The sequence below is a fragment of the Limulus polyphemus genome, unplaced genomic scaffold (genome assembly GCF_000517525.1).
Source record: "Limulus polyphemus unplaced genomic scaffold, Limulus_polyphemus-2.1.2 Scaffold2671, whole genome shotgun sequence".
Lineage (NCBI taxonomy): Eukaryota > Metazoa > Arthropoda > Merostomata > Xiphosura > Limulidae > Limulus > Limulus polyphemus.
Genome location: NW_013668281.1, coordinates 108887 through 122094, shown reverse-complemented (window position 1 = coordinate 122094; position 13208 = coordinate 108887). Strand labels below are relative to the sequence as shown.

Here is a 13208-nt window from a genome sequence, read left to right as displayed (position 1 = left end):
GTCAACAACCCTATCTGTTTTAAATAATTTCTTGAAATTTGCCATATCATATCAGTACATAGCCCTAAAGCTAATTTACTGTTGATAGTGATAAAAATATAATATTTTCAAATAGGCTAAATATTGTTCGTGGTGAACATATACAAAAAACTAATACACTTTGACTTACATTATTGTATAAAGCTGATTACAGCGCAGCAAAGAAAACACGGAAAAGCCAATCTAAACAAAGTTAGAACACGCTGTAATTGGTCGAGTAAATTTATTCATTTATTACGCACCTTTGGTACCAAATTCACTTAGTATGTTGCAAACATAGGAGTCTCAGATAATACATTGAGTCAATTAAAGTTTTTAACGCAGACAGTTTGAATTAGTTCTAAACATTACTTGTGACTTAAAAAATCACACCATGCAGAGGGCACTAGCATTAAAGCCGTCACTAATTTTGAACTGATAAACTACTGGGAAGGCAACTAGTTAATAGCCCACTGCCATCTCTTGGATTATCTTGTCTGATAGAACAATGGGACTTGACTGTCACTCTTATAATGCATCCATGGTCCCAAAGTGCGGAGTGCGTTTTTGCGGCAATGGGCCGGGAACCATGAACCATCGAATGACCCATTTAATAAATAAAATGAGTTGTGTATCCCCTGACTGTTTCGGAGAAATTCTATGAAAGTTTGATCCTTGGCTTACAATATCAAAATCAATGTTTGCTTGTAACAACATTTCATTAATTAAGGGACCTATGCAGTATGAAAGTATTTTAATGAATGTGTAACATGTTGAAAATATAATTAATGCAATACTATTGTTGTAAAAAGAGAAATAAGTAAAATGAAGATCTCGTATCACATAAAGTCACACCCAAAAAATGTCATTTCTGCTATCTGACAATCGTATTCAGGTTTGTTTGTTTTAGAGGGGAAAAAAACTCCTTTATAGACACAAGTTGGTTAACATTAATATGAAAATCTTGCTAAAAGTACTTATCTAATGTTACTGTGTTCTATTTTTAGTTTAATTAAAATTAAGAACTTTCATTATTTGTTTTTTTCCTTTCTTTTACATACAACAAATTTCAATTAAGGGTCGAACGTAGCTTAGTAGTTAGCGTGTCGGGCTGAGGATTAGAAGATCCAAGATTCACTCCTTAATGACGCTGAACGTGGTCGTAGTTTCATCTGTGAGTGCGTTATAAAAGCTCGGTTCAAAGTTGTTCGAAGCCTCTCTGGCGCCGAGTGCTTCTCACTAGCTAAATACTCTCTGGTCACTAGTTCAAAATTAGGGGCAGATGTATTAGAGCCTCTAAGTTCTCTGATCTGACCGATTATTCTCATAATTTGCTGTTCACTTTAATTTTAATTAAAACGTTTTTCTGAAAGTAAATAATATGCATTCTGTAAATTAATTAATATAAGTTCTTTTTTTCAGATCAATGTCTTATTTGTTTGATGTTATATTAAACTCTATACAGTTTCCTTATCAATATTGACTCAGAATGATTCAACACGGCATTTGTTCATTTTAATGCAATCATCCCTGGCTTGTCCTGGTATTGAACGAAAGGCCTCGTCGGTACTGGATATAGCAGTTATAATATGTTTGGCTTATTATTATTATTATCATACATTTTTTTCACTTTCACTCAGAAGCTCTTATTAATACATGTAATTTTTGAATTAGCACACAAAAACTATGTTAAGATCACACGTCTTTTGTTCTTTCGCTTGAAATTAAAGAAAGCTAGAAAAATCTTTTCATGCGGTAATGTATAGCATGTATTTTTAGGGCTAAGTTAGTTTTATTTTTTACATTTTTGCATCTGCGATCGAGGAATTTGATCTTTCACATTGTTAATATCTGTGATGATAGGCTGACCTGTGTTCCTTCGAGTCTCAGGTACATACAACTTTACTGATATCTTAGTCCCGATATAGAATGGTTTGGTACTGAAATATTACAAGCCCAGCTAATGCCACGTTACATGACAAGCAAATAACATAATTAAATCGTTTGGCAAAAGGAGAAAGATATTTACATGAATAGTTGTGTTGTGGTGACATAATAAACAGAGAAAAGATTGAAAATATTGTAATAAATATTATTATACCCGTAGAATGAATTATTTGTCGTGATTGGGTGAGAGCACAGAAACTGGTATGAAAAATATATACAGTTTTGCTTTGAAAAGCTGATCAACAAATCGCCTTAAAGTTGCCAGGTTGGCAAGGCCGTTGCCATGCAGACAATAATTATTTGCAGCATAGTGACAACACATTGATTCATTTAGACCGAATTACAAAAACTGTTCAGACTCGTAAAATGAACGTGGAAATATCATGAACAGCTGTAGAGACAGCAGAATTTTGCAGATGACAATATTTCTGCAACACAATGAAAACACTCTGATTAATATCGACCTAATTTAAAAAAACAAAACAACAAAAAACGTCGGAAATCTTGCCGGCATTCTAAGAAAATATTACACTGAAGTTCGACTTTATACTGTTATTGTTATATCACGTGATGATGAGCTGTTATGTTTTGAAAATTAAACAATTTTTAAATCTTGTTGATTCTTAAAATGAGGTAAAATTTTCAATTAAATGTTAGACTTTAAGACTTACGCGTAGTCCAGGGGATCTAGGCTAAATATACTATGTCACAGTATTAATTAATCAGATTTTATTAGAAATGAAAACACAAGAAGGGTTGGAATAAAACAATCATTGTCTGGTGATTTCGGGCAACAGATCATTTGTTGTCTTCATAACCTATCAATAATTGTTCATTGACAATATCTAACAAGCCAACGCCACCAAATTAAATCTTGATGCATCACAGGGGCTAAAATATGATCATTTCAGTGTCGTTTTAAGAATTTTTGTCAGTCTTCTGTGACTCAAATATTTCAAACACGTCTGTGTAATAAATGAAACAACACCAACTGTTTTAATTTGTTGCAATCAAATAAAGACTCATTAACACACGTTTTGGAGTTACCTTTGGCTTTCTTAAACAATTATATTAATTATTTGTATTTTCGTGCTAAAAATATCTTTTTCTTCAAAAGAACAGTTGTTGATTTTATGTGATTCACAAAATGCTCGGAAGTATTTCATTTCGTTATGTATGCCATTACATTAGGTATATCTTGCAACAAGTTAAAATAATCATGAATATTTAAAATCTGATGCTGTTATGTAAAACAACAACAACTAAAAACTTACGCATATTTGGTTTTTAAACCTTCAAAGTTTGATACCGGTATGTGAAACAAACACATACACATTTTGAAAAATGAAAAACTTGCTATTTCTGCCAAGATTCTACCGTTTCTGTTTTACGAGAGTTTATAGTTACATAAGTGGCGTAGAAACCATCTTGTGTTGTCGTAGAAAATATAACATTCTTTTATGGTTTGATTTCTGCTATAAATAAGCACATTTTTTTATTTGTTTTCCTTTCTTCAGCTATAGCATGCCAACCTCCAATTCCACCTCCTAATGGCCGGATATTTGACACAGGGCGCTACCTGACGAGAGACACAGTAACGTTTGTTTGTCACACAGGGTTTATTCTGAAAGGTGAACCTGTATTGGTTTGTAACGATGAAGGAGAGTGGTCTCAACCAACTCCAATCTGTAAGATAATTTTCAAATTTTCAATGTTTTTTTATTATATTTTATCTATATTTAGTTGGAATGCTGATGTTACCAATTTTATTAACATATAAAGGAGGGAATCAAATTTTTGTTGGTTCTCAGGATTTGTGTAATGTAATAAAGATTGTACAATTATGGGAATTTTTAATGTCCTATTTGATCTCTTAAAAAATGGAAATGTTATTGAGTGTTTTCTTCTATTCTTCATAATAGATTTGCTTATAGTTTGAAACGAAGTAGAATTTAATGTTCAACTAAAAATGAGATCTGAGTCTTCCTAATTTCTCCTACTGAGTGCTATGGTTATCATGTTTGTCATTGTTTACATCTGAGCAACGCGAACTCAGAAGTGTTGTTTTCTTGGTGCAAAGCTATACAGTGGGCTATCTGCGCTTTGTCCATCGAACTCCGGATTTTAGCTTGCAAGTCCGTCAACTTACCGCTGACCCACCGAGAGCCAATTCAGACGTGATCTGCGTTTAAGAGTAATGAAATGAAACATTTACAAATCAAACATATTTCAATGTTTTTTCTTAAGAAAATCTGACCTCATATTTTAAGAAATTTACCACAATGAGTTTTCCAAATAGTGAAAATTTACTATGGTCATTTCCATCCATGTAGCTTTCCTTGCGGTTGTCACCTTGCATAAGTTTTGGTCAAACGAATGGCTACTTCTCGCTGTAATATTTTAAAGTATTTTATGTTCATAGCAAAAATGATTCTCCAGCTTTTAAAATAGTAATTGTTTATATGATATGATAACAATGAACAAGAATTAACAAAAAACAAAGCGAAAATTTCAAACGTTTTAATTATTTATTCCCAAATTATAGCGTTTTGCAACCCGTCTGCCTCTACAGAAACGTTATCTCTCACATGGTTTGTTTCTCGTGTAAGTTTCTCTTGTTTATCGACTAATGCGAGGACCTGACATAGTCTGTTGATTAGTGCGCTCGATTCGCTATTTACGGATCGCGGGTTAGAATTCTGACACCGAACAAACTCGCCTTTCCAGCCGTGGGGGCCTTATAATGAAACATTCAATCCCATTATTCGATTAGAATAGGCCAAGAGTTGGTGGTGGGTGGTGTTGACTAGCTGCTTTCCCTCTAGTCTAGCACTTCTAAATTAATGATGGCCAGCGCAGACAGACCTCGAGTAGCTTTGTGCGAAATTAACTAAATAAATAAACAAACAAACAGAGTAATGCATGTTAAGCCTCATTATATATTAAAAAACACCGTATCAAGCCATGTTGTAGATAAATATCTTACTAACGGAGTATCGAGATTTTAAAAGTCACATAATATTTTTCACAATAACAATTCTGATATCATTTCTGTAATGCCAACAGGTAAGCCTGCCTGTGAATTCCCGGGTGAACCAGCAAACGGACATATAATCCCAACTAAATTCCATTATGACATCGATGAATTTGTTGTAGTGTCATGCAACAAAGGATACCGTCGACTGGGATCCAAACAGTTGCGCTGCACTCTCTCTGGACACTGGTCAAGTCCTTTGCCTCATTGTCGTCCTTACAGTAGATAAACAAGATGGTTTTCTGCCCCCTACTGGTTGTTTGAAGAATTACCTATATGTTTCTTCCATAGGGAAGTGGGTCCAGTTAGCTACGGTCAAATGAACTTGTGATAAAATTTTGACCCGATCTATATATAAACCGTTAATCATCTTTTCTTTTACGGGGAAAAAAAAAGCGGATGAATTGGCTGAAAAATACGACATTTAATAAAATGTTTTATACCGAAGCGAATTAATCTCGTTGATGTAAGAACGTATTACACTCGAGCTTTTGAATATCTTTATGGATTAGGCTTACTAATATTGTCTTATTTTCTAATCTAATAGATCTTTTTCGATTCTGTCGTATATAATTATCAAGTTGTGTTTCCTTTATCATTTGCAAATGCAGGAAGTTTTGTTATATAAAGTACTAAGCATATTATCCTCCGTATCACTTTTTTTATATAATAAAGTGTTTATCGATGGCATCTTTGTGTAAAGTTCAGTCTGCCCCTGCTGTTGTAAAAATAGTTTGAAGCCAAAAATGAACAGTATAACCTAGTTTGTGGGTACAATATATTTTGTATTTATTTTAAAACTCAATAATTACTTCTAAGACGATATTAGTATTCACGATGATTAACACTTAAGGGGAAGTTATTTGCTCCTTAACCCTTAGGTGATATATCGAACTTAGCACGATATTCTATGTTATAAACGACGTGTTTGTTAGAGAAACTTTTCAACATTTACTTTTAGCTTGACCCTCTTAAATATTTAAATTGTGTTTCTCAAGGAACATCTACCACACTAAAACATTTAGAAGACAAATAGAAGTACTGGTGCCACTTAATGCTCCAAACATAACACAAAATGCAGCTTTAAATGGATAACTATAAATTAACTTATTAGCATCGAATTACACAACATTTCACGTTAAAACACCTTTTAAAATATCAAAGACGACACGTTATGTGATGTATTGAAAATACATCAAATTTTATTTCGAGTAATTCTTGTGTTATTTATTATGTTCCAAATTAGATGTTATTTTCGTGAATATCTAACAACTACTTTCAAAAATGGGTTTAGACAGTGGGTTGACATGTGGACTGAGTTTCCTATGAATTTTTCCTGCCGTTTTTTTTTGGGGGGGGGGCTGTGTGTGAAAGAGTTTTGGTTTCGAGACGTCGTTTCGGGATCAATGCTGAAAATTGACAGAACTCCAATGAAACTCAGTCCAAATGACTAAAAAACGTTTTTACTATTCGTAAGTTCTTGTGCCATACAATTCAACCATTTTTCATAATCGTACACATATAAATTTATTGAATGCACCTTTATGGTTGTATTATATTGTATTCAAACATTCATTTTACTTACAACACCCTATTTCCACCAAATTATCATTGCTTTGAAAATAATATTAACATTTTTTGGACGAAATCAAATCATTTGTTGTTTTTGTAATTTAAAATGACCTAAAAAGAAAAAAATGTATTTGGAAGTTCACATTTAATAAAAATTAATTTGTAAAGTACTATGTCAGATGATTATCTTTATAATACAAATAACTAATATTATGTTTAATGTGCATTATTGCCTTATTTTTGAAGTTCCCAATAGTGTTTTGTGCATGTTTTGGTTTTAAAAAACATCTGTTCTTTAAACTAAAGGAACATATAAACCCGTATACTGTATTTATCATATCTTTGAAAATAAATTTTGTCCCATGAAATTAGCATCACCCTTGTTATGAAATCGATTGTATATGAAAAAAGTGACAATATTTCTGATTGCTTTCCATGTTTTTGTTCAAATAAAATAGTTGGTAAATAAAAAGATTTCCATACAGAACAAAAAAGTCGTTGAAAAGCTAAAACACTCAGACTCCATCAAATCACTTATCAAGTATGTAATAGACTTAACTCCCAACTTTTAATTTCAAATAACCTATAATGAAATTAATCAAACTTTAGAAATTAAAAATAGCCAATAACTGTTAAATATAACTACGGATGTGAACATTAAGCCGCTAACCTGGAGGAGGGAGTGAAAAAATCGATAAAACTAAAGAGTAAGGTGATATAATATATGGTGAATGTTGAGACGTTCCCCCAGATGCCTACACACTTGAAATTGCAGAACTAATGTATGTAATGTACGTTTACTCTTCTCCTTTGCTTGGATTAAATGACAATATAAAATTATTTATTTATTCTGAACCATGGTGCAATAGAATTACCTTATAACTTTCAATTATAATCATTATATCTGCTAAATTTCATATTAAATCGTATTAACTGGTGGAAGATGAAACGAAACATTTTACAAAAAGTAAAAAGCTAGTTAGAATGAAAATACATATTTGATTATTAAAATCGTTTAAACTCGCATTAGAAATCGAGACACTTCCACACGGATGCACCAATGGAAAGTGCTGCAGTTAGGTTCATTTTGTTCTTTCTAAACGAATCAGTTAGTGTCGCGTTTCTGCTGTATTGGCATATATATGCATACCATGCATGTTTTCCTTGACAAGTTGCTGCACGGGTAAAAGTTGCTGAAACTTAAACTCACTAAAGGCCACTTCAAACAAATGCACAAGACGTAGTTAGAAGAAGTCAGAATCAATTTCGTGACAGAGAAGCACATTGTTCAGCTCACCAAGTTCCTGACAGAAAATACGACCGTGGGGGTGGAGTTTTTGCTAGTTAAATATAATACTTTAAAAATTAAGGATTAAACGCCGAAAGCTGGCCAAGCATTAATTGGAAATTATTTGACCTAAAATTTGTCTTTCTTTGTTGTTAAGCGCAAAACTATACTAAGGACTACCTGTGCTCTAACCATTGCGGGTATCGAAACCTAATTTTTAGAGTAATAAGTCACTTAAACTACTGATGTTTTCTTTTTCACATTCCTCTTATTTTGTCCAATGCAGATTAAAAATCCCGAAGCGTGTACAAGCACCATTTCAATCCATCTTTTTGTCTCCAATAAGTCAAAGCTCAAGAGGCCTTTCGTTTAATACTAGAACTCATCAGTTGGAGTGGACGACGAAAAACAAAAGATTATTTACAATTTCTCTTTGCTGCAACAGAAACAGTCGAGAGGGATAAAACTTTCTTACTAAGTTTAACAAGGATTTTGAGGCCAGACGCACAGTTAAAATATATGTTTTAAAAATAACCAATGAAAGTTATTTTAAGAAAATTTTGCAATAACAAGTATCATACAAGACTCGCAAGGTCGCGGTGACAAAGGGCTGGTAGGAATTTAATAATTCTTTGATTACTCATTTAAGGATATAAACATTTAAAAGTGATGTGAAGTGACTTGGCTAAAAAGTGCGACAATTAATCTTGTTTTGGAGTTTTACAGTTCCAATAATAGTTAGGCCTTGCTTGACACAATGAGTTACTAATGTATTTGCATCTATGAAAGACCGACGATTCGAATTTACGTATAAACACATCGAGACGACTGAAGTAAGTACATGCTTTACTGTTCTATAGTTTTGTGGGTGGGATTAAATTATTGTCGGCCTCCTCCCATGAACCTCCACTGCGAGCTACTCGTGGAATTTCGTCTTGAATTTTCGGTTACTTAGAGCATGAAATTTTGTTATTTTCTTTGTTTCTTCTGGTTTGTGGTTTGAATTTCGAGCAAAGCTACACGAGGGCTATTTGCGCTAGCCGTCCATAATTTAGCAGTGAAAGACTAGAGGGAAGACAGCTAGTCATCACCACCCACCACCAACTCTTGGACTACAACTTTTACCAACGAATGGTGGGATTGACCGTCACATTATAATGCCCCCACGGCTGAATGGGCGAGAAATTTGGTTGAAACGAGGTTCGAACCGGCGACCATTAGGTTGCGAGTCGAGCGCCCTAACCACTTGACCATGCGAGGCCTTCTTTGTTTCTAGAAGCAAACTCTGTCATTCTGTTCAGGATATATATGTGAGTGAATTTTCTTTTCTTTTTTTCATAAAAGATATGTTAATTTATTTATTTGTTCAGTAATTTCATCTTTATTATCAAATAATACTTGTAAACGGTGTAAGAAATCATACATTATGCTATATTTTATTGATGGAGTGTGGTGTGAATTGCGATTTAGAAACAGGTTGATGCCTTTGGTTCTCCAATATAATAATACAACATTGATTTCTATAAGGTTGTGTATTATGAATAAAATTTCATGCTGTTCTAGACACATGCATAAAGGTAAATCGCAACGAATCTTTATTGAGCTTCAGTATGCGTAATGTAAGCTCCTGATGAAGCCGTAAGGCGAAATATCAACCAATAAAAAAGCTTTCTTTTACTGAAGTTGTGTGAACTAACCAAAAAATAGAACGATTTAGACTAAGTTCCACCTTGCTAACATTCAACCATGTATGAATATAAATCATGCTGATTAAATTCCATTTTTTCTGTTATTGAAACGATGTGTAAATAGAGCACAAATGATAACGCATAGTATAACTTAAGTAATCTAACCCCTGAAAAATATAAATCTTTTGATAGAGAATCATAGTGTTTCGTATGCGTTACAATTGTAGAGTAATATTAATGGCGGGAGTTGGAAATAAAAAGACACAGCGGTATGTCTGCGGACTTACAACGCTAGAATCCGGGTTTCGATACTCGTGGTAGGCAGAGCACAGATAGCCCATTGTGTAGCTTTGTGCTTAATTACAAACAAATAGATTTGGGCTTATATTGAAACTTCAATAAATTATTGAAACAACTGATTACATTTTGATGAAATAATGGGGTTTGACTGCCACTCATTCTTATAGAGCACTCACGGCCCCAAAGTGTGAAACGTGGGTTTTTACAACAACGGGAAGTGAACAATGAACTCCTCGGGTTCACAGCCTGGACACGTTAACGTGCTAAATCTAATTATTGAAACACCTAATAAAATTCATCACACATAAAGAATTAAAGCTTTTTTTTCAACTATTAAATAACATGCGTGCAAGCACTTAAGAATTTAGCCAACTAAGATACAACAAGAAACAAAGAGGTCAAACAAGAATCTATTTTCACTTCATTATTTAAGATTTACAGTATAATTACTCAATTGGGGGACAAGCCCAAATCTTCTAGCAAAACATATCTATATATTTATATATATTATTGAAAATTTTGCTTTCTGCCCCTGTCTATCGCAGTACATTATAGCTGAGAATCTATTTAATATTATTGAATTTATTCTTTAGCAAATCAAATAATCAGTTCTTTAATCAATCAAACAAGTAGAAAAATGTTGTAAAATTAAAGCCTAATTATAATTTTTTTCACTAACAGTTTTTAACAAAAGATTAAGCACAAGGAAAACAAAAAAAACACGAGAATTCTGTAATGAAATGTCAATTAACCTTTCACAGAAAGATGCTACTATCAGCTGTAGGAACACTATAACGAAAAAAAAAAGTCACGAGAAAAAGAGGAAACAGATTGCATAGGATTCACTCGGGAATTTTGTTTCGTAGGCGTACAAAGAGACTATATGGAGTTCGGACTATCGAACTCCAAACTTGGAAAGACAGGTCGTCCATATGGTGCCGCCCAGAATTGCCAATTATTGTGACATGTGAAATAGGACTGTCAGGTCTTGTTGGATTCTATCCAGGAGTTTCCTTATAGCTATCGACTCGCTAAGACACCGGCTGGTGTTTCAAAGGAAGGTTAGTCTAGCCCCCGGAGAAGAGATAGGACGCCAATTACGGCTGATGTCTCCATAAGCCTAACGATAATGGGAGCGAGAAGCAACATCGTTAGACACAAACTAAATCCTGGTGTAGGTAACTGAAAAGGCAAAAGATGAACACGTATCGATTCGGTAACTATAGAAAAGAAGATAAATTACTATAGAGTTGCTGATGTCAACGATAAACTTGATCAAAATATTTTGAATAGTTTCTGCTGTATCGTTAAGTGTGGAGAAGATATGTGGTTTTGAAATTGCATTTTTTTATTATTTGACTAAAGTTGTCTAGTTTTACATTAACTGTTCCTTAATTTATAAATTATTCCTGGAATAATAAAAAATAAAAATGGAAAAGAACAATGTAACTTCTCTTCAGAGATGCGAAGATTGACACTCGTTCTCTTATTATAGATGCCCTCCAGTGGATCAATGGTAAGTCTGTGGGCTTATAACACTAAAAACCGAGTTTTGATATCAGTTGTGGGCACAGAACAGGTAGCCCATTGTGTAGCTTTGTGCTTAATTATATACAAACTTATAATAGATATTATATAATAATGGTACAAGTGAAGTACTTGGAGCAGTTAGTTAAATGTGTGGAATAGAAATTAAAGTATAATAGTAATATTTTTATACAAGTAATATATGACAACTTTCTTACTTAAAATTTCAAAATATTAATATGAAAGGTTTAAGAAAGAAATTTAATTTTCGACAATAATAATTTTTAGATATTCAGCATTTTTCGTTTTTCTTCAACCATATTATCAGGATAATGTTCAGAAGTTTCGCCTTTTTTTCACATTTTCTTGCTATTTGACAACCTATTCTGAGTTATTTCAAATTTAGCACTTACATTTGTTCGTAATACCTGTCCGTCGTGTCTTTTCATCTTCTGAACTGTAAATATCCAGTTATTTTGACTGTGAAAAACTAGAAATTATCCTTTACAGACGTGAAGCTATTATGTTAAATGAATCTTTGTTGTATGTGAAAACGAAGATTGTTCTAGAAAAAGAAAATCGTTATATTCCATCCCAAGGCTATCTTGCTTTAGATAAAGCAGAGATATGAAGTACAACGTACAGAATATAATCAAACGCTAGTCATATGCAATAGGAACGTTTAAAAACAAAGTTAAACGAAATTACTACACCTATAACTGAAACATATGTATAGATAAGTGTGTGTAAACGGTGAGTTGACACTAAAGATGCAAAAAATATGTTTTATACTTTCCCATTAAAACTACTCCCATACTACTTTTAAAAAGTGGAATACAGCCAAAGCTATGTCTTAGGGCTATTGGAAAACCGTAGTAATGATCTGTAATTCATGTTATGACACCATTATCAACCGAACTGACTGAACAGACTTAATGAAAATATACTCTCGTCGGAATTTAAATGGATCCAAAACCAGTGATGCAATTTTAAAGGCTTTTTCTTTCAATGTTACATTTTGTGATAAGAAGTATTAACATGGTGTGTATTTAGATAAGAACTGAGTCTCTTAATGTGGAACATTTTAAAATCAAATAAAGCTCTAGGGCTTTTCAACAAAAGGGTTTTATTTCGTTCTTTTTTTTACTGTGAGATTTGTTCTCTGTTGCTAGTTTTCCACAGTATCATGTCTGTGGAATCCATCAGCCTAAAAACCCGAAATGTAATACTAAAACAAGAAAAGAACTGTTATTTACATGATTGTTTGTTTGTTTGTTTTCAATTATGCACAAAGCTGCACAAGGGCTACCTGTGCTCTGCCCGCCACGGGTATCGAGACCCGGTTTCTAGCGTTGTAAGTCTGCAGACATACCGCTGTGCCACTGGGGGGCGTTATTTACATGAAAACATTTATTGTTTTTATTACTTGAGGTTTTGTGAATTTTGTAAGTTAATATTCCTTTACTTTTTTTAATTACAAAATACGCGTTTGTAAGATTTTATCTTTTAAAGCGAGCCAGTCGTTTCATGAACAGTTTCATAACCTGTTCTGTCGTTTTAGCATTTAAAATTCATATTTTCTTGTCCAAATCAATGTGATAAATCAAAGTTAAAATTTGCAGGATTCAGTATTTCTTTTCCTTTTCCAATACTGGAAATAGTATCTATAAATTATTTTCTCAAGCTACAGATCCCTACCTTGACTCCATGTCCACAGTACTTATCAATTTTAGTGGAGTTAAAATCGGGATATGTAGCTTGAGAAAATATTTCCAGCCTAATTTTCTACTTTCTTTCAGAGTCCCTAGTTGTGAGATTGAAAATATAGCCTTTG

General features: G+C 33.2%; 1 protein-coding gene across 1 annotated transcript in view; it reads left to right on the top strand.

Moving 5' to 3' along the window:
* LOC106467585 (locomotion-related protein Hikaru genki-like) overlaps positions 1 to 6939 on the top strand; it is a gene marked incomplete at its 5' end in the record, with an annotated part of 46217 nt that extends 39278 nt beyond the window's left edge. The window contains 2 exons of the mRNA XM_022395795.1: positions 3483 to 3653; positions 5032 to 6939. Of these exons, the coding sequence (XP_022251503.1) occupies positions 3483 to 3653; positions 5032 to 5228 (368 nt within the window). The remainder of the gene's footprint in view (positions 1 to 3482; positions 3654 to 5031) is intronic.
* Between the last annotated feature and the right edge of the window lie 6269 nt (positions 6940 to 13208).